A 22,103-nucleotide genomic window follows, 5' to 3' on the forward strand; every position below is an offset into this window, starting at 1 on the left:
TCTATGGGACAACTGCATATTCCTGCATTGCAGGGGGTTGGACTAAATGACCCTCAGGGTCTCTTCCGACTCTACAATTCTGTGCAGAACTGTTGGGCTTTTCATTGCCATTGCCCTGACTCTCAGATGACTTCACTTGCCCTCAGTGATGGTTGTCTTTTTGCCAAAGCTCATTGGCTGACATAGCCATCTGTGACACCACCCTGCTTGCTTAGTAACTCCTAATAGGCTGGTATCACTCTTGATTTAATCCTTAAATTTTAAGGGTCTTTTGAGCCAAATGGGAAGGGAAAACATAGCTGTCATGGTTAGAAGATAGTGATATCCATCTCTTCCACCACGAATCAGCCTGATCTGCTTTGAAATGGCTTTGGGGAGAGGAAACCTCTGAAAAGGAGCAATGTCGCCCACACCCAGTTGATGTGCTTTGCACTGAGGTGACAGGGCTGTGTTTTCATAGGCAAGTTTCTTCAGCTAATGATTTACACCTCCTCACCCGAGGAGTTTGCCATCTGTTTCTGGCAGATGGCAATAACAGAAGTCAGAGCAGAGTGGAAGTGGGAAAGGAGGGCATCTTTTGAAGGGAGTCTGTCCTCCATGGTTGGGACAAGAGTTTGTTTAAAACAGTGTCTTCATTCCATGTATCATATTTGTGGAGGGGGGAACCCACCTGTTTTGGGGAACAGAGCCTGAAGTCAGACTTCAAGGGGCCTTCAGCAGAGTGATCCTACTGGGCACCTCATCCCAAACACAAAGCCCTGGTCGCTGGATCTAAGAGATCTGTGTGGCCCTTCAGAAGGTTGAAAGTGGCCCTCAAGTTGCAAAGGCTTCCCTACCCCTGCTCTTCATCACTGTGCCACCTGTTGGCTCGCCAGGTGGACAACCAATGAGTGAGGCAGGAAGTGACATCTCCATGGCCTCTTCCTCCACACCACCCCAAGGTTTATCTAAGTCAGAAGCTGGTGGGGAAAAGAACGGTGGGTTTCAATGGTGAGCAGAACGAGCAGGTCTCGGGGGGGGGGAGACTCTTATCAGTGGGACCCTCTAGGGGTGTAAAGGCCTAGCAGATGCCTCGCTATGTCCATATCTACACCAGTCATGCCCCTCCCCCCTGCCAAAAAATAAAAAAGAATTTGAGGAGTTCTGTAAAGGTTCTGAGAGTTGTTGTATCTCAGGGAGTTGTATCTCAGGGCTAGATGACATTTGGGCCCCTTCCAACTCTTCAGATGTATGAGATCCCTCTTCTCCTCCCAGAGCAGTTTAATGGCCAACACTTCTTCCCAGGGAACTCTGGGAATTGTAGCTCTGTGTAAGGAGAGTATAGGGGTCTCCTCTCAGCACCTTTAATGAACCACAGCTCCCACAATTTTTTGGGAGAAGTCTATTTAAAAGGTGTCCTAATGAATGCCTTAAATCTATGGTGTATGTATGGCCCATGTCATCATTGGTGGAAGTGGTCTTTTGGGTAACACTGCCCCCCAAGCCAGGAACAAGGGGGCCAGAATCCCTCTGGGCTGCCTCCTCACTCCTCTCCCCTGTCTTCACAGTGCGAGTTTGATATCTGAAGGAATTGACGGTCACTCTGGGATTAACTCCCTCTCTCTCTCTCTCTCTCTCTCTCTCTCTCCCCCCCCCCCCCCCCGTAACCCGATTCCCCTGGCAAGAGAATCTTTTTAGTGGCTGATAAAACCTTCACTGTGGTGGAGTGGAAACAGGTTCCCTTTGAAGTGGGTCTTGCATTTCCCTCTTGACGCTCAATCCTGTATATTTTAACCGCCAATAAACTGATTTATAAGCACATCTCTTTTTTCCTTCAAAAAAAAAAACAAGTCTCTCCAGCCACCTTTCAAAGAATTGGCGAGAGGGAGGGGAATATTGCCAGCGCAAATGTCAGGGATGTATTTTGAATCTTCTTGCGGGAAGGAAGGCAGGTCCCTTGAAAGGATATTAGCCATGGCAAGCCCATGAAACCTCCATGATTAGTGGCAGTCGAACAAATAAAAGAGCTGGATGTGTCCCAAAGGACTCTTGCATCGTAGCATATCTGCCTCAGTTTCCTGGAGTTATCCAGCTAGCTTCTGCTGGAGAAACAGTCCTTGGTTTCGTGGTTCCTTGTCCTTAATCAACAAGGTGAAAATCCTAACAGTATTAAATCCAGTTATCGTAACGGCACAAAATGATATGAAAATCACCTGAAAAGTTTCCAGTGGGTGTAATGAATCTAAGGAAGGGCTGTAGCTCAGTGGTAGAACATCTGCTTTGAATGCAGAAGGTCCCAGGTTCAGTTCCTGGTATCTTCAGGTAGAGCTGGGAGAGAACCCCTGTCTGAAATGCTGAAATGCTGCATTAAAAGCGAGTAGAGTTATGCTGAAGTTTGCTAGGGACAGTAAAGGCAAGTGATGGTCTAGTTCAGGGATTTGGGCTCCAGATGTTGTCAGACCTTGGCTCCCATCAGTCCCAGCTGCCAGCATGTCAGGGTGATGGGAGACTTAGACTACAACAACATCCAGATGGCCACAGGTCACCCATACCTACATTAAAAGAAGGCATGGTTTTGACGGAGATCGGTAGGGGCAGTAAAGCGAAATGACAATCTAGTTCAGGGATGGAGAACCTGCAGCCCTTCAGTTGTTGCTGGACTCCCAACACCCATCAGACTTCATGGCAAGTGGCCAAGGGTGATGGGATCTGTGGTCCAACAACAGCTTGAGGACCACTGGTTCTCCATACCTGAACTAGACCATAGCTTGCCTTTATTGCCCCAAGCTCCATCACAACTCTGGCCATCACTTGCCTTTACTGCCCCTAGCTACCTTCATAACAGCAGGAAGGCACCATGTTCCCCATTCTCACCATAGGTTTAGGGTCCATGGGGTAAGCAAGCTCTCTCTTTTGCTTGTCCCTAACCTGCTGGGAAGGGACGCGGGTGGCGCTGTGGGTTAAACCACAGAGCCTAGGACTTGCCGATCAGAAGGTCGGCGGTTCGAATCCCCACGACGGGGTGAGCTCCTGTTGCTTGGTCCCTGCTCCTGCCAACCTAGCAGTTTGAAAGCACGTCAAAGTGCAAGTAGATCAATAGTTACCACTCCAGCGGGAAGGTAAACGGCGTTTCCGTGCACTGCTCTGGTTCGCCAGAAGCAGCTTAGTCATGCTGGCCACATGACCCGGAAGCTGTACGCCGGCTCCCTTGGCCAATAAAGCGAGATGAGCACCGCAACCCCAGAGTCGGCCACAACTGGACCTAATAGTCAGGGGCCCCTTTACCTTTACCTTTAACCTGCTGGGAATGCATTTAGCTTGTCAACCGCAACACAAACTTAATACACCCGCTTTGATGGAGATGTGGGGTCAGCTGAAAGGGTTTGAGTTCCGAGTGTATACATAACCACCTGCACACACACACACATAGGTCAAATTCCCTGACTGCATTGCCAGACAGACGTCCATTAAATGTGGCCCAATCCACATCTCTGCATCCGTGTGTAAGAGTTGCTGGTGAAAATTATCCCTATGGGACTTCTTCTTTGGCGATCACTCATAGCCAAGTAAGATTGTCTTCCATAAACACGGTTTTAACAATGAGTCCGTAAGTGACTGTGGAGGCCAATTCTGGATCCACACGTCCTTCCACAGTGGGGATATTGGTTTCCCGGCGGGAGCTGATCACGGTGTGGATTTGCCAAGCGTGCCTTCCTCCTAGCACGTTTCTCCCTTGCGTCCTGAGTTCGAGTGTCTTCAAAGACCATGACACCTTTGGTCAAGGCTGTTCTCCAACTGGAGTGCTCGCAGACCAGTGTTTCCCAGTTGTCCGTGTTTATCCTACATTTTTTTAAAAGATTTGCCTTGAGAGAGTCTTTAAACCTCTTTTGTTGACCACCAGCATTACGCTTTCCATTTTTAAGTTCGGAATAGAGCAGTTGCTCTGGAAGACGATCATCAGGCATCCGCACAACATGACCAGTAAGAGCGTAATGTAGCCCTCAATCTCCAGAGAGCTGCAATTTAAATTAAAGTCCTCATCCATTCACCCAGTGACTGCAGATGCAATGAGACTCAAGACACCTGAGTTTCCCATTACAGTTTCTTCCATATGGGTGCAAAGTAGATGTTCTGCCACTTTGCTATGGCCCCTCCACTTGCTCATGAAAGCTCCCAGGTTCAGTCCGCTGCTGGGCATTTCTCAAGAGGACAGGCCATAGCTCAGCAGTAGAGCACTTGCTTTGCATGCGGAAGGTCCTGAGTTCAGATTCCTGCATACAAGGCTGGGAAAAGGATCCCTACCTGAAACCCTGGAAAGCCACTGTTACCAGCCAGTGTTGACAAATGTGAGCTTGATGGTAGCTGTTCCTATTTAAACCAACACTTTTATTCCAAACTATGGGGACTAGAACCTTGCTGCATTTTTAAAATTCTTGGTGGTAGAGCATCTGCTTTGTATGCAGAATTCCCTAGTCTTTTGCAGCATCTCTAGGTAGGGCTGGGAAGGATTCCCTGTCTGAAACCCTGGGGAGTAGCTGCCAGTCAGTGTAGACAGTGCTGAGCCCGATGGACCAAGAGTCTGACACTGTATAAAGCAGTTTCCTATGTTCTATGGATGGGGAAGTGGCATATCCCAGTGGAAGAGCATCTTCTTTGCCTCCAGGAGGTCCTAGGTTGTAAAAGACCCAACATCTCATTTAGAAAGGGGTGGATCAATGTGAGACTACCAAAGGGGGAGCTAACTTTCCCTGCTTGGTCTTCTCAACATGCCCGGAGTCGTCAACCAAACCTTTGCTAGAAACACACAGATCAAGCTCCCCAACTCAACTTCTCCACCGCCCCTTCAGCTTTTAGGGGTTTTGTGTTGTTATTCAATTCCACCTCCCCCCTCTGCCAAGCCCTCTCCTGTTGCTGTGAAATTCAATCAGGTCTCCCAGACCTCCAGGCCCTGGAGAACTTGGCAGCTGCATTCTCAACTGTCTCAAAAGCTTAGCCCCGTCCCCTTCTCAAACCAGAATCAGCCCTGAGAGTTTTTGGATTCAATTGAAAATGAGTTTTTTAAAAAAATAAATAAAATAAAAAAACAGACACAGATTGCAGCTGGAATACATATGGTACAATTTGATTGGCTCAGATAATTGCGCACCAGGATTTATGAGCAGGGGAAATGGATGGGGAGAGAATGTGGAGGGTTTCTTTAGCCACGACTCCTGCTTTTCAGGGGGTTGGACTAGATGTTCTTTGTAAGGTCCCTTCCAACTCCATGATTCTAAGTTGGCTAGATTTTACAGCGGTGTTGTGCACAAAGGAAGCACGGATTGCCAGAAAATAATTCGGAAGGGCAGAAATGGCCCTGGTAAGCCAGAGTCGGCTCTGCTAATCCAATAGGATTTCTGGGACTGATAATAAGACAGTGGTTGGCCACTGGCAGACGGGGGCCAAAGGAGAGCCTTCCTGTTTGCTGGCCTGCTCTGTCCTGACACCTAGTGGCCATTTTTTGTTTTGCATGGAGCCTGTGCAAGAATAGGCTTTTAGAAAAGATGGTTCTGAGGGGTTGGAAGATGGTTTGCGACCAGGGTCGGATTTAGGTTTGATGAGGCCCTAAGCTACTGAAGGTAATGGGGCCCTTTATATGTCCAGCTGTTGTTTGTCAACAACAAATTGTCACTGTTTTTTTTTTGTGTTGAATATTCTATATGGTAATTTATGGACCTAATAGGTATCTAAAGCCATTTGCACATAACAAAATATGTATTTTATCGAAGTAATTGTTGAACTGAAATACAATTAAGAAGTATATTAATAGTGAAATACAATTAAGAAAAAGTATATTAATGTGAAATAATTATTCAGTTCTAACTTAAAAGGATTTTTTATTCATAACAAACTTAATAATAAACATTGGAATTTGGCAATAACAAAGATCCCTTTAGAAACACAATTAACAAAGACTCATAATTTGGGGGGGGCAAGAGAATGGGGCCCTAAGCTATAGCTTGTTTAGGTTATACGTAAATCCGGCACTGGTTGCGGCAGGTGGTGATGGTTCCAGGGCGTCAGATCATTCATGGCACTTGCTCCCTTGACAATGACAATGCGGAGGGTCCATAGCTCAGGGGACGGAGACCCTTCTTTGCATGCAGAAGGGCTCGGGTTCAACCCCTTGGCATGTGTCTTCCCCCATAATTTCCTGCCTTCCTCTCTCCCTTCTCCCAGGTGTGGTTCAGCAACCGGCGGGCACGGTGGCGCAAGCAGGCCGGGGCCAATCAGTTGGCAGCATTCAATCACCTGTTGCCAGGGGGCTTCCCTCCGACTGGGATGCCCACTTTGCCTCCGTACCAGCTGCCAGATTCAACTTACCCAACCACCACCCTTTCCCAAGGTAGGTGCTGAGGGCTTGGGTGGGAAAGTGGGTTGTTTTGATGGGTGGGTTGTGCCGGAACCTGCGTTCGACCGAGCGACTCCTCCGGAATCGCCTCCGTTCTCTCCTCTGACAATAATTAATGACCTGAGCCTCTGATAAGGTTCCAAGCATGTTCCCATTACGCAGAGTATCCAGCACAGGGAAGGACGAGAAATATGAGCTACATGCTAAGAGTTTTATTACTAAGCTACGCAGACAGAAAAGAAATAAATCCTCTCTCTGTGAGAGCAGAGAGCAACTGAACCACAAAGGAACAGGAAACCAGTAAACATCACATCCGACTTCCAACAGCCTGGAATGTCTCTGGAATGCAAAACAGAGTCTTGTGACTCCAAAGCACTGCACGGTGGCAACACAGAAACCAACAGGTTGATGGATGGCATTTATATCAAACCTCAAGGTGGCAGGCATGGTCCCACCCATCACTCCTTGTTTAATCCCCACAACAATCCTGTGAGGGGGTTTAGGCTGAGAGGCAGGGACTGGCCCAGAATCACCCAGTGAGATTCACGACAGAACATGGGGATTTGAAGCCTGGTTCTCCCAGTTCCTAGTCTGACTGGTACAGAGTGGGCGGAGCCAGAGCCTGGGATTGGCTGAGCCAGAGTGAATGGTAGCTGAGTTCTTCAAGGGCCAACACTGAGACTCAGGGCTTCCCCACAATTCCTCTGTTCCCACTGCTTTCCCCTGAGGAAAACCACTCGGAGCAACCAGCAATTTGGGTTGTCTTCTGCTCTGTAGACTGGCAGCTGCAGGTTCGATCCCCGCCATCTCCTGGTAAAAGTCTCTTCCAGCCTTTACTCAAATCCGCAGTTTGTGTTCACACCTCGGCGCAAGGGGGAAGGAGTTCTTCTTGCATTGCCAAAGGCTCTCGGTCGCTCTGTTTCTTAACGGCCCTAGTGAATTCCTCTGCAGCTTGTATTTCTTGCTTCACAGCCCAGACAATCAAAATCCTACCATTTATTAATTTCTAGGCTTTAGAGGGGGTCCCACCCAAATCTATAACATGCCCCCCTTCTCTTTAGCAACAGGGACAGCTTTCCACAGCTGGGCATGAGAAAATAACAGGAGGTTACTAACAGCGTTCAGAGCGGTACATCAAAGCAAGATAGTTTGCTTCTGTTTAGTGCTAAATTGGTTTTCCCTGAGAAAGGAGTGGGGCAAGCAAGAAACCACATAGACTCATCCCTAGAAAGCATGGGTCAAGCAGAAAAGTGGATAGCTCAGTTGATTAGAGTGTGCTGCTAATAATGCCAAGGTTGCAGGTTCGATTCCCATAAGGGACAGGTGCATATTGCTGCACTGGAGGGGATCAGACTGGATGATCCTCAGGGTCCCTTCCAACTCGATGAATCCATGATTCAAGTGGAAGAGGAGGAGGGGGAAGGTGACAGGCAGGGCCACCCGCTGTATGAGTTGTAAGAAAGAATTTAGGGCAATGCCCCATTCACCCCAATGGACCAGACCTCCACTGAAACAGATGGTGGGAACATGGTTTGGGCCTCAGGTCAAGATGGCGCCTCCATCATACCAGCCTTTCCCCAAAGGAACACAGTGATGGTCCAGTGATGACAGCCACCACTTCTAACCTGATGCTTCGTTTCCCCACAGATGGGGGCAGCACTGTGCACAGACCCCAGCCTCTCCCACCATCCACCATGCACCAGGGAGGGTTGGCTGCCGCCGCCGCAGACTCCAGCTCCGCCTACGGGACCCGACACGGCTTCTCCACCTACTCCGACAGCTTCATGAACCCCGCAGCTCCTGCCAATCACATGAACCCTGTCAGCAATGGCCTCTCTCCCCAGGTAGGCTGCTCACCTGTGTTTTGCTATCGTCTCCGGCCTAAACTGTAGGCAGGGCGTGAGGAAACTGGGAGAACACATGGCTGTTCCCACGTGTCCTTAGTTGAGCGCCGCAGCATTTTGTTCATTTGCTTATTGTTGAAAGCCGGGATCGGCAGCCTGCAGCCCTCCAGAAGGCGTTGGACGGCAGCTCCCATCAACCCTACGCTGGCTGATGGAATTTGTAGTCCAACAATACTTTGAAAGCTACAGGTTCCCCATTTCTTATTTCCCCCCACTCTTCCCCAGAAGACTCCCAGAGTTGCTTACCAATATCAGAAATGATTCCCTTTCCTCAAGCTTACAATCTAATAGCAGCGACACAAAAGGAAAGGGGATTGGAAGGGTGGAGGAAAGAAGCAAACCCAGTTACTAGTTCTTAGGCAGTTAAACAATTCTACAGGTCTGCAGCTGAGGCTAAACTGAGGCATTGCCAGGTTACCCACCCAGTCAAAGACGGAAACAGAGCCCTTCAAGGAAGTGCCACCACAAATTTGAGGACATCCCATGATGTCTGCTTAGCCCCGATTCTGTTGCAATCCAGACACTGAGTAAAGGCCCTCTTACGCCTTCAGGACTTTGGCTTGCTGGCACAGGTGGTTTTAGGATTTGCTGTTGATCTACAGATGTAACAGTCAGCCTTGTTTTTTGTGATTTGTCATGAAGGTTTTTTCCTTAAGCTGCTTTGAGATGTGACTTTACAGACAAATTAACCAGTGAATTCCGGTGTTGTATTTGGGAGTGACTGTTTGAAAACCATGAATGAATAGTTCCGGGTACTGTCTGCTAACTGCAATAGTGGGATACGAATCATAGATACCAACATGCTTTGTCCATGCAGCTTCCTACTGCAATATGTTATTAGACAAATCTGCATATTATATTTATGGATGTGGCGGGGGACCTTTTGTCTCCCAGACATTGTTGGACTGCAATTCACATCAGCTCCACCCAGCATGGTCAATCAGGGATGATGGGAGTTGTAGTCTGGCGATATCTGGAGGGACACAGGAGGACGCCCATTCTTGTATTAGAAGAAGTCACGAGTTCAAGGCCCATCAGTAATGCTGGATCCTTGCCCGGCCTGAAACCCTGGAGGGCCGTTGCTGCTGGTCAGTGTAGACAATTCTGAGCAAGATGGACCAAATAAGCAGCTTCCTTGTTGTTATTGTTCAGTCGTTTAGTCGTGTCCGACTCTTCGTGACCCCATGGACCAGAGCACGCCAGACACTCCTGTCTTCCACTGCCTCCTGCAGTTTGGTCAAATTCCTGCTGGTAGCTTCGAGAACACTGTCCAACCATCTCGTCCTCTGTCGTCCCCTTCTCCTTGTGCCCTCCATCTTTCCCAGCATCAGGGTCTTTTCCAGGGAGTCTTCTCTTCTCCTGAGATGGCCAAAGTATTGAGTCTCAGCTTCAGAATCTGTCCTTCCAGTGAGCACTCAGGGCTGATTTCCTTCAGAATGGATAGGTTTGATCTTCTTGCAGTCCATGGGACTCTCAAGAGTCTCCTCCAGCACCATAATTCAAAAGCATCAATTCTTTGGCGATTGGCCTTCTTTATGGTCCAGCTCTCACTTCCATACATCACTACAGCTTCCTAACACGTGCTAAATCTATCCCCCAAGTGACTGCATTACAAATAGTACAGAATAGGTCTTTGGCAAAGTTAACCCACGGTCCTTAAGGGTGTTACATCACTAAAGGAGAGCATGAGTGGCAGAGGGTGATTGCGTCAGGCCTTTTTTTTGACTTGGTTGGCTTCTGTCTCATTTCCTCTCCTCCCCTCCCTTTTTCTTCAGTGTCTGTTTAAGTGTAATAAGCATTTAAATGAAGTATTGCCTGACCAGGGATGGAAAGAAGAGGAGGAGGAGGAGGAGGAGGGAGAGATTTGGGAAGGAGGGGAGAGAAGTAGAAGGGGGTGTTAAATAGCAAAGAATTAGGGTGGGGGGGAGGGAGAAGATCAGATGCAAATCACTAGTAGAAAGGAAATTATGTGCAATTACCCAGCAAAACTGGGCAGCTTCTGCCCACCCCTGCCAACAAGATCTCATTAATAAGCAGAAAATAAGATTGAAATGGTGTGTAAAAGAGGTGGAAAAATGAATTTGAATGCTGCATTTGTCCACAATTACCCCCTCGTTCACACATATTTTATTGCAATTTTTTTTATTATTATTCTTAATCTTTCCATCCCTCAAAGCAGATTGGGAACATCCTGGCATTATGGTTGCAGAGGGAGAGGCATTACGGATTTCCCTTTTTCTTTCCCTTCTGCCCCCCTGAAAGAGACTCTGCCCGCTCTCAAATTTGCAAAGGCCGGGCTGGCGGGGATCAGAATTCATTGCTTCGGCTTATCGCCGTGTAGGAACAAGTTCTTTTCCGGGGGGAAATGCCCGACCTTCAATTGCGTGGCGAGGCGTCCTGCAATGCATCTCTTTCTCTTTTTCCCTCTGAAGGCGGGAACGCAGGAAGCCGCCTTAGGCAGTGCCTGCACCTAGCTTAGTGGTGCCTGCACTGGCTGGCAGTGGCTCTGAAGGATTCCAGAGCGGATCTCCCCACCCCGCCCCACCCCTACTTGGGGGCTAAACATAAGAAAAGCCTGCTGGATCAGACCAATGACCCACCTAGTCCAGCATCACCTTCTCACGGGAGAATTTGGAGGCAGAGAGTTGTAATAATAATAATAATAATAATAACAATAATAATAATAATTTTTGAATGGTTTCGGGAGTCGGACGGACTCCCAGAACGGATTAAGTTAGAGAACCAAGATTAAGTTAGAGAACCAAGGTACCGCTGTATTGTGGAAGAGCACATGGGTGTGTGGAGTAGCCCCTAATAATAATAATAATAATAATAATAATAATAATAATTTATTTGTAACCCACCCATCTGGCTGGGTTTCCCCAGCCACTCTGGGCGGCTTCCCACAAAAATTAAAAATACATCAAAATGTCACACATTAAAAACTTCCCTGACCAAGGCTGCCTTCAGATGTTTTCTAAATGTCAGGTAGTTATTTATCTCTTTGACATATGATAGGAGCGCGTTCCACAGGGCAGGCACCACCACGGAGAAGGCCCTCTGCCTGGTTCCCTGTAGCTTTGCTTCTTGCAGTGAGGGAACTGCCAGAAGGCCCTCAGCGCTGGACCTCCGTGTCTGGGCTGAACGATGGGGGTGGAGACGCTCCTTCAGGTATACTGGGCCAAGGCCGTTTAGGCTTTAAAGGTCAACACCAACACTTTGAATTGTGCTCGGAAACGTACTGGGAGCCAATGCAGGTCTTTCAAGACTGGTGTTATGTGGTCTCGGCGGCCGCTCCCAGTCACCAGTTTAGCGGCCGCATTCTGGATTAGTTGTAGTTTCCGGGTCACCTTCAAAGGTAGCCGCACAAAGAGCGCATTGCAGTAGTCCGAGCGGGAGATAACTAGGGCATGCACCACTCTGGCAAGACAGTCCGCGGGCAGGTAGGGTCTCAGCCTGTGTACCAGATGGAGCTGGTAGACAGCTGCCCTGGACACAGAATTGACCTGCACCTCCATGGACAGCTATGAGTTAGGTTGGTAACATCAACATGCAAGGGAGGGATAACATCAAAGAGCATTTCTCAGCCCCCAAATGATCGAATTGGCACAGTCATTTTTACACTTCCATGGAGGAGGCGCATTCCTTTTGGGAACATAAGAGCCTTCTGGATCAGACCCTTGGTCCATCCAGTCCAGCATCCTGTTCTCAAAGTGGCCAACCAGATGCCCCAATGGGCAGAATTTGAGCACAAGAACTTTCTCTGCTGTTGCCAGCAGCTGGTATTCAGAAACTTCACTGCCTCCTCTTGTGAAGGGAGAACATGGTTGTCATGTTTTGGAGTCATTGATAGCCCCCTCTTCCTCCACGAAGTCGTCTGATCCTCTTTTAAAGCCACTCCTGTGGCAGGGAGTTCCATAGTTTAACCATGTGCCGCACGAAGGGCTTTCTTTGATCTGCCCTGAATCTTTCAACATCCAGCTGCGTTGGATGCCCATGATTTCCAGTTGTTACGAAAGACGGAGAAAAACTTTTCTCCATCCGTTTCCTCCATGCCATTTATCATTTCATAAACTTCTGTCACCTTGCCTTTTAGTAATAATAGTTATTATTATTATTATTATTATTATTATTATTATTATTTATACCCCGCCCTGCCCAGCAAAGAGCGGGCTCAGGGCGGCTAACACCAAATATAAAAACAATTGATTGAAATACAGCTTAAAAAACAAGATTAAAATACAACATGAAAACATTAAAATGCAGCCTCATTTCAGTGGAAACTCAAATCAAAAATTTGGGGGGGGGGGGGATGAAAACGTCAAGTCTTCACCAAGGCTAACTATCCAGACTGGTCCTACATGGGCCAGAAAAAAGCCAGGGAAGTCCCCAAATAGTTCAATCACAGAAGGAACCAAAAAGTCCCAAATGTTACAAATTGTCTTCCTAGGGGAGTCTCTCCTGGAACCTGAGCCTGCAAAGCAGCCCCCACCTCTTGCCTCCTGGCTCCCCCTGCCTTCCTTTAACTGTCTGCCGAGATCATAAGAAGACCCCATTCCAAAGGTCCATTGAGCCCAGCATCCTGTGACCAAATGCTCCATTTATGAAGCCCGCAATGGATTGTCCCTCAAAACAGGTGGCAGTGGGGGCCACCAACGTGGATGGCTTCAGCAGAGGATTAGACAGAACCACGAAGCCCAAATGCTGTCCGTGGCTACTAGACCTTAAGATCCACAAATGACAACATTTTGGAGGTCCCAAGTCATAAGGTGTTTTTTCAGTACTGGCCCCGACTTGGTGGAACGCTCTGTCACAAGAGACTAGGGCCCTGCGGGGCTTGACATCTTTCCGCAGGGCCTGCAAGACAGAGCTGTTCCTCCTGGCCTTTGGTTTGGACTCAGTCTGACCCTTATGTTTCCCTCCCCTTATGGTTTTGACTTTTAAAATGAGGCTGCATTTTAAATTGCATTTTAACCTGTATTTTATTTTATTTATTCTTATCATATTTTTACTGAAGTTTTATTGGTGTTAGCCGCCCTGAGCCCAGCTCTGGCTGGGGAGGGCGGGGTATAAATAAAATTTAGTAGTAGTAGTAGTAGTAGTAGTAGTAGTAGTAGTAGTAGTATTGCCACAATGGCTATGTTCTGCCACTTTCAGAGGCAGTATTTGCAAACCCTTGGTTGGGAGAGGGTTGCTGCCATCAGGTCCGTGGTGCATCTTGCTGGCTACAGCTACACCCGTGTACAGTGGTACCTCGGGTTAAGTACTTAATTCGTTCCAGAGGTCCGTTCTTAACCTGAAACTGCTCTTAACCTGAAGCACCACTTTAGCTAATGGGGCCTCCTGCTGCTGCCGCGCCGCCAGAGCACGATTTCTGTTCTCATCCCGAAGCAAAGTTCTTAACCCGAGGTACTATTTCTGTGTTAGCAGAGTCTGTAACCTGAAGAGTCTGTAACCCGAGGTACCACTGTACTTGGGCCACGTTTGCAGGTTAAAGAAAAGCCTGCTGGATCAGGGCCACAGGCCCATTTGGTTCAGCATCCTGTTCTCAAAAATGCCTTTGAGAAACAAGCGAGCAGGCTTGGTCCGTTGCTGGGGCCAGGGATGCTTCTGAAAACCAGTTTCTGGAAACGGCAGGAGCATAGCTGTCAGCCTTCCCTTTTTTTGCGGGAAATTCCCTTATTCCAGCGCCGTTTCCCACTGCTTCCCGCTGCTATCCCAGATTGTTAGATATCCCGTAGACTGTCCCCGGGACAGGTGAGGCTGCTGATCCCTTATTTTCAAGGCTGCTGATCCCTTATTTTCAAATTTGAAAGTTGACAGCTTTGGGCAGGAGCAGAGATGGCTCTTGGGATTGGGGCCTGCTTCCCGTTGGGCCGTCTGGCCGGCCACTGTGACACCAGGATGCTAGGCTACATGGGCCATTGGCCTGATCCAGCAAACCTCTTCATATATATATATATATATATATATATATTTGCATCAAATGGACTTCCTATTTCCAGAAGGCATTTGGAAACAGAGGCTCCAGTTTTTCTCTGCCTCTCCCCTCCTTCTTGCAGAAAGCTTTGCTGAGATCCCAACTGCTCAGTATCACATACAGCCCTCGCTCCGTAAACTTTTAACCTAAAGGATCCCACAAAGCTGGCATTTCTTTCCAGTAAACTTTTCCTTTCTTCCTTCATCCGCCCCCCACCCCCATCCAGAAGAGCCATCTGCTCCTGTCAGTTAGATTCCTGGGCTGAGGGCAGTGGGAAAAACCGGAGCAAAAACACGTCTCTCTCTTCTGCTTCTTTTTCTCATGTGAAAAGAGAGAAGTTTATTTTCCGAGTTGGGGCTCTGCCCTGGGATTTGAAGGATGGGGGTGGGGTGCACTGTAAGAGAAAAGAGGGGTTCCTGCAGGTGCCTTTGTAACAGAGATCGTTTCCTTTCGAAGCTGAAAGCCTTTTGAACTTTATAAATAAGGCCTGCTAAGCATGTGGACATCGATTTTCCAACTTTCCCCCCCATTTATTTTTTGGTATATATTTATTTACAAATAAAATGCAACAAAATATAGTAGTAGATGGCAAATGAAATGCAATAGAAGTAGAATAAAAGAAGCTGTCGGGAGTCAAATATATAGGAAAAGAATTCCATTGCAAATTCACATGTAATGAATTAATATCCCAAAAGTTCCATGTACAACAAATAGGTTTACATTCTCCTGTACCTTCTTAAAGGTAAAGGGGCCCCTGACCATTAGGTCCAGTCGTTACCGATTCTGGGGTTGCGGCGCTCATCTCGCTTTATTGGCCGAGGGAGCCGGCGTACAGCTTCCGGGTCATGTGGCCAGCATGACTAAGCCGCTTCTGGTGAACCAGAGCAGCGCATGGAAATGCCGTTTACCTTCCTGCCAGAGCGGTACCTGTTTATCTACTTGCACTTTGATGTGCTTTCGAACTGCTAGGTTGGCAGAAGCTGGGACCAAGCAGTGGGAGCTCACCCCATCACGGGGATTCGAACCGCCGACCTTCTGATCAGCAAGTCCTAGGCTCTGTGGTTTAACCCACAGCGCCACCCATGTCCCTTGTACCTTATTACTCCAGCGCATTATGAAAAGGCTGCATTTTTCAATGAAATTGTTGTCTGCCCTCTCTGGTTGTCACCATATATGTAAGTTTAACCATACAAACTATGTCCCATCTTTATTTTTCAACTTTGATTTTCCCCCCTTTCATTTTGCAAAAGGCCCCACTAATTTGGCTGTTTTGATTGGAACAATTTTGTCACGCCTTGAGCTATTATTATTATTGTTTATTACATTTATATCCCACCTTACTTCTTCCGAGGCTCTCAAAGTAGCATACATAGTTCTCCTATCCATTTTATCCCTACAACAACCTAACGAGGTAGGCTAGGCTGAGAGTGAGTCACCCCCCCCCCCATGGCTGAGTAGGGATTTGAACCCTCGTTTCCCAGGTCCTCATCCAGCACTCTAACCACTGCACCTCAGTGGCTCTAGGGATGGGGGGATGGAGAGAGAAAGAGAATTTTAATTTAGTTTGCATTTGAAGATGAATTTATCAGATTGGCTCATCCTGAAAAGTGCATGAGCCGAAATGCAGCCATTTTTTCACAGAATCATAGAATTGGGACCCTGAGGGTAATCTAGTCCAAAATCTCAACTAAAGCATCCATGTCAGATGGCCATCCAACCTCCGCTTAAAAACCTCCAAGGAGGGAGAATCCATCTCCTCTGTTCCACTGTCGAACGGTTCTTAGCATCAGAAAGTTATTCCTAATATTTAGTCAGAATCTCCCTTCTTGTAACCTGAAGACACTGGATCGGGTCCTGCCCTCCAGAACAGCAGAAAACAAGCTTGGTCCATCCTCCAATGTGACATTTTGAAATGCTGTTCCGCAGCCTGCATATAACTGCATATGTTGGTGAAAATGGCATGCAAAACATGGCAGATAAACTCGCTTTGCAAAAAATGTGTACATGTCAGGGGCGGGTGACAGGAGCAGGCTAGTACTAGCTCGCACAATGTCAGGGAAGTTAACTCTTAATTCAAAGAAACAAGCAGCTTGAGAGTGCAGATCTAGTGAGCACAGCAACTCTTCCTCGTAGATCATACCCCAATAAGGCAGTTGTGAGGACTGAAGCTCTCTGTTTTCCCACAGTTGCCTAAGCCTCCTCCTCCCTCTGATCCTTCCCAAGCATCAGAGACTCCATCAACATGCCTGTCCCTGCTCCGCCCTCTTCATACTGCCCTCTTCTGGTTCTGGGAGACCAGCAGGAAGGGGAGCTGATTGCAGCAGGAGGTGAAGACCCCCTGACTTCTTCAGCAGCCTGCCTGACTCTGTCTCTTGCCCCCAGCCTCTGATTCTGCCTCTGATTCTGGACTGCTGTCTGCCACAGCCTCTTCCTGCTCACTAAAGCCTGTTGCCTCTTCAGCTTCTGACACCTCCTCCTTCCAGTCTTCTCCCTCTTCTCCCTCTGTTCATTTATCACCATCCCACCACCAATCCCCTGGCTCTGAGCTTGCTTCCTTTGGGGTTCCCTAGCTGGTGCCTCCCAGCTCTCTTCTGCATCCAGCCAGTGTATGACGGAACACCATTATAAGTTCACACTAGAATGCTGATCAATTTTCATGAGGGAGAGAGAGAGAGAGAGCGCACATAAGCAGAGAGGAAGTTGGAGAAAGTGAGGGAGAGGAATCAAGCCGAGGCTGGGTACATCTTCCTTTTTCTTCAATAGGGTTCCCACTTCATGCTTGCAGTTTGAAATGGCAACACTTCTTTTACGAGGTTGTTTGTGGCTTTAATCGAGGAGCTAAAACGGTTGCCTTTCAGCCGGCTGAAGATCTTTGGTTAAAGCTCAGCACGCGTCACAAATTGAAGCCATGCACGGTGAGAAGTCAAGAACTGCTGATATCAATGGGTCTTGATCCCGGGATTGCAGTCCTGCTGGTCATAATGAATTGCTTATTATGTTTTTGCTATCCGGCATGTGTCTGTCTGTATAAAACAATGCATTAATGCGGCTGGTGTTCCTCCAGCACCCCTGATCATTTTTACTGCCCTTGTCTACCTCTTTTTAGACGTTCAGTGAAGACAATAGCTGGATGGGCTGACATACAGAGTCAGCTCATCCAGCTATTGTCTTCGCTGAATGTCTAAAAGGCATTTTCCTCTTTATATGAGCCTTTTATTCAAAACCCAAATAAGGAATAGGATCCTACTTAGAGGGGGGTGGGTTTGGGAGGGAGGACCATAGCTTAGTGCTAGAGTCCCTGGTCTGCATGCAATTGAGAGGGTGCCCTGCTCCCTGAAACCTCAGAGAGCTGCTTCCAGTCAGTGTTGACAATACTAAGCCAGATGGAGCAGTTCCTGATTAATTTAGCCCCACGTCAGCCTCCAGAGTCCACATTTGGGACTGCGTCTTGCGGCATTTTCTGAAGGGCTTTTGTTGCCGTCTTTTTGTGTGTGCCTGGGGGCTTCAGAGCAACTGAGCGATGCCGCCTTGGCCGAGAGAGAATTGAAACGCCTTTTCCCCCCCTTTCCTTTTTTTTTATTGTCCTGCTTTATGTGGATTAATCAGGGAGCCTGGGAGACGGGTTCAGGCAGGCCAGATAGAGGGAGAGAAAATGAGAGATTAGCACATTAACGCTGGAGCGAAGAGCGCGACGAGGCAGGCGACCTCTGGAATTCAGAGGCGGGCGGGCCATTTGGACGGGCTGGAGTGACCCAAAGAGAACTGCATGTGGGGGAGCCAGGAGGAGGCACTGGGCAGAGGAAGCCCAACCAGGGGAGGGGGGGAGGAGAGGCAGGGGAAGAAGGTGCCAAGGATGGAAGCCATTCAAATAAGGAGGAGACACGACTCTGCCAAGTATCTGGGAAGATGGATGCAGAATGTGTATATAGGAAGCCACCTTATCCCAGGGAGGGTGGCTGGGTGTCCCATTTTTGCAGAGGACAGTCCTCTCTTTGAAGGGCTGGCAATCCTCTCTTTTAGGAACAGAGAACCTGTTCCAGACTGAGGGCCAGATTCCCCATGGTGGTAGCTGTCAGGGGCCGCATGTGGGTGGTGGGTGGGACTAGAAACGAAGGTGGAGCAATGGATTTTGCCCTTGTGTCTTGGGAGGTGGAACACTAGTGCTCCATTCAGAATGTGACCCCAAGGATATCTTCCAGACAGGCAAAAAGCGCTCGAGGAGGGTACGAAGTAGAGCTGGTGAGAGGTGCAAAGGAAGCTTCCTTTATGCTGAGCCAAACCACCTGGGATGTTCTGCATGCAAAGCAGGTGTTCTGCCATGGGCCCATCTAGCTCAACACAGATGGGCAAGAACTGGTAGGGGGACATTAGATTATGTAGCTCATGCATTGGTTACTTCAAGATGGGATTGCTGCAATGCTCTCTATGTGGGGCTTCCCTTATACTTGATCCAGAAGCTGCAGTTAGTCCAGAATGCTGCAGCATGATTGCTGATAGGAGTGAGGCTCAGAGATCTGCGATTGGCTACTGGGCCAACTTCAAGGTGTCCCTATTAGTATATATACAACTGCAGCTTCTGGATCAGGCTCGAGGGAAGCCCCATGTAGAGTGCATTTTAGCAATCCGGTCTTGAAATAACCTAACTCATGAACCATTCTAGGATGTCCCTGTTTGCATTGGAGAAATGTTGGAGGCTACGGAATAGGGCGTCCCTGTTTTCATCGGAGAAACGTTGGAGAGTGTAGCCAGGATTTCCTGTTCCAGACTCCAGCCTCAGTTGGTAAAAGGCATTTCTTGCCAATGAGGCTCCCCTGTGGACAGAGCTAGACCCAGAAGCACCCCCAAACTGCGAACCTGCTCCTTCAGAGGGAGTTCAACTAATTCCAGGGTAAGCAACTGACCAATTTCTCAGGCACAGGAGCTACTCAGTGCCTCTGTCTTGCCAGGATTCAAGCTCAGCTTCTTTTTTCCTCATCCAAATCACCGCTGAGTCCAGGCAGTGGCCCAGGAACTTCTCAGCCTCTCCTGATTCAGATGCTATGGGGAAACGTGAGACCAGTTTTCCTACGAGATCACCTTACTCCATATGTGCCCATTCGGCCTCTTCGATTGGTGGAACTGGCACTGCTACACGTGCCACGTCATACCCATTCCATGTGTGTAAGAACTCGATCGCTCAGTGTGGCAGCACCTGCCCTGCGATGGGGTGAGCTCCCGTTCTCAGTCCCAGCTCCTGCCAACCTAGCAGTTCAAAGGCACATCAAAATGCAAGTAGATAAATAGGTACCGCTCTGGCGGGAAGGTAAACGGCGTTTCCGTGCGCTGCTCTGGTTTGCCAGAAGCGGCTTTGTCATGCTGGCCACATGACCCAGAAGCTGTTTGCAGACAAACGGCGGCTCCCTCGGCCAGTAAAGCGAGATGAGCGCCGCAACCCCAGAGTCGTTTGCGACTGGGCTTAACAGTCAGGGGTCCCTTTACACACACACACACACACACACACACACACAGAGCCATAATTTTTTTTAGTGATATGTTTTGGGCGTTGTTGTTTTTTGAAAAAGTTCTTCCTACAACCAAGCAGTGCATACATGTTAAGAAATAAAATAAATAAATGGGGACCCAGGAAACTGCCCTCTACCAAGTCAGACTGTTGGTCCATTGAACTCAGTATTTTGTACTATGACCAGCAGTAGCTCTCCAGAGCTTCCGGCAGAGAACATTCCCAGCAATCAAACCAGGGCCCTTCTGCGTGATAGAACAGCCCCGCAGACGCGTGATTCTTTGGCTCAGGCAGGCAGGCAGAAGATCAGCCATCCTAGCGGGGTCCGCGGTCAGCAAATGAGTAAATTGATCAAAGGTGTCCATGGCTAGAGCTTTGATGATAAGCCCTGGTCTTTAAGCTTATCGCACCCGGGAAATGAGGGGTATCTCATTGCAGTCAATAAGGACCTGAAAAGGGATCATGGGACTCTTTGGGAGCTGCGGGAGAGATAGGGGTGCTTGGAGAGAAAGAGGGAGGGCTTGCGATCTAATCTCGGTTAAGCAGCCAAAGTGGGGGGGAGAGAGAAAATCCTTGCTGCACTCTTGGGAACCGGACAAAGGGGAAATGAGCAGGGTTTTCAACCCACCTACCCCCCACTCTGACTCCGAGTGAATTGTTTTCCTGCATAGGCGAGCTCGAGACTGATTAGCAGCTGCTTGGACTGTAGAATGCCCTGGGGTCCAGCCCGGGGGAGGAGGATGAAGGATAGAGAGCTGCCTCTAACAACTGGAGCCAGTGTGGTGCAATGGGACAGAGTGTCAGACTAGGACCTGGGAGAGCCCAGGGTTCAAATCTGCAGCTCCCTGGGTGACCCTGAGCCAGTTGCTGCCTCTCAGTCAAACCTACCTCACAGGGTTGTTGTGGAGATTAAATGAGGAGGGGGAGAACCATGTACACCACCGTCAGAGAGGGGAGGGGGTGTATATGCAGTAAATGAATGAGTGGAAGGATGAACTAGTCTACTGTACAAAGGCAAAATGTATATCTGTTGCTCCACCCACATTTTCATCTGGCCCCGCCCCTACTGGCATATGCCTGCCCCCCCCCCACACACTTTTGATGGGAATGTGGCCCTGACAGTCAGTGTAGGAGATACTGAGCTAGATGGACTGATGGCTTCACACAGCAAAAGGCCACTTCCTGTGATTCCAGGTTCGATTCCTGTCTTCTCCTGGTTGGGCTGGAGAAGCTGCTGCCAGTCAGTGTCGACAATATTAGGTAGATGGGCCAAAGTTCATCAGAAAGCAGTTTGCTATGTTCCTGTGCAAGATGAGGCACCATGTGTCAGCGATGCTGCAGTGCCACAATTCCTGTTCTGAGCATAGGGTCTGATGATGATGATGGATACTATTTTATTTATTTATTTGCATTCTACCTTTTCCATGGATCAGGACTCAAGTCAGCTCACGCAAATTAAAACTCAGACAAAAGATGAGAAGCAGAAAACATTTAAAAGATAATTGTTAAAAATAAACTCTAATAGAATTAAAACAATAAAAAAACCCAAATCTGTTAGAATATAGATAATAAAAATAGCACAGCAGTATTAAGGCCCTTTCCTTAAAAAAACAGTCAGTTCCCAAAGGCCTTTGCCCACCTGCCTGTCTGTGAAAGGACAGCAAGGAGGGAGCCAGCCTAGCCTCTCTAGGAAAGGAGTTCCCAAGTTGCCTGGGGGCAGCCACTGAGAAGGCCCTGTTCTGCGTCCCCACGAAGTGTGCCTGTGAGGATGGCAAGACTGAGGTAAAGGCCTCCCCTGACATTTTCAGAGCCCAGGCAGGTTGTTGTTGTTGTTGTTGTTGTTGTTGTTAGATAATACAGTCCTTCAGATAGTATGGGCCTAAGACATGTACTAGATGGCCTCCCAACTCTATGATTCAGTATCATATATACATACGTAAAATAACTGCAAGAAATTAAATGGAGCTGGAACGACAACATCAAGCTGAACCACAATGCAGGATAAAATACCCTCTAGCAGCTGATGCAATGCTATTTAAAATGGCAGGTGTCAGTCTGTATTAGAGAAGCCACTGTCAGCAATGGGAACAATCCCCCCATTGCCAATCATTGCAGTACAGGGGAGGTGGTGGGAGGGTTCATGGAAATGGCAACTGTGGAACTCCCTTCCACAGGAGGCCGTGGTGGTCACCAATTTGGATGGCTTTAGAAGTTGATCAGACAAATTAATGGAGAAGAGGGCTACTGATGGCCATGATGGCTCTGCTCCACATTCATCTTCAGAGGCAGCAAAACTTCTGAAGACCAGTTGCTGGAAACTCCAGGAGGGGAGAGTTTTGCTCTTGTGCTCCT

At 48.3% G+C, this 22,103-nt stretch overlaps 1 protein-coding gene across 6 annotated transcripts in view; it reads left to right on the plus strand.

Annotated features, from left to right (window-relative positions):
• The window catches only part of LOC308483767 (paired box protein Pax-7), a 173,213-nt gene that overhangs the window by 106,217 nt on the left and 44,893 nt on the right, over positions 1–22,103 (plus strand). For all 6 annotated transcript variants that reach the window (XM_081017975.1, XM_081017979.1, XM_081017976.1 and 3 more), the window contains 2 exons: positions 6,196–6,361; positions 8,015–8,211. In XM_081017975.1, the coding sequence (XP_080874101.1) occupies positions 6,196–6,361; positions 8,015–8,211 (363 nt within the window). The remainder of the gene's footprint in view (positions 1–6,195; positions 6,362–8,014; positions 8,212–22,103) is intronic.

Source organism: Podarcis pityusensis (assembly GCF_964106645.2).
Source record: "Podarcis pityusensis genome assembly, chromosome: 8".
NCBI lineage: Eukaryota > Metazoa > Chordata > Lepidosauria > Squamata > Lacertidae > Podarcis > Podarcis pityusensis.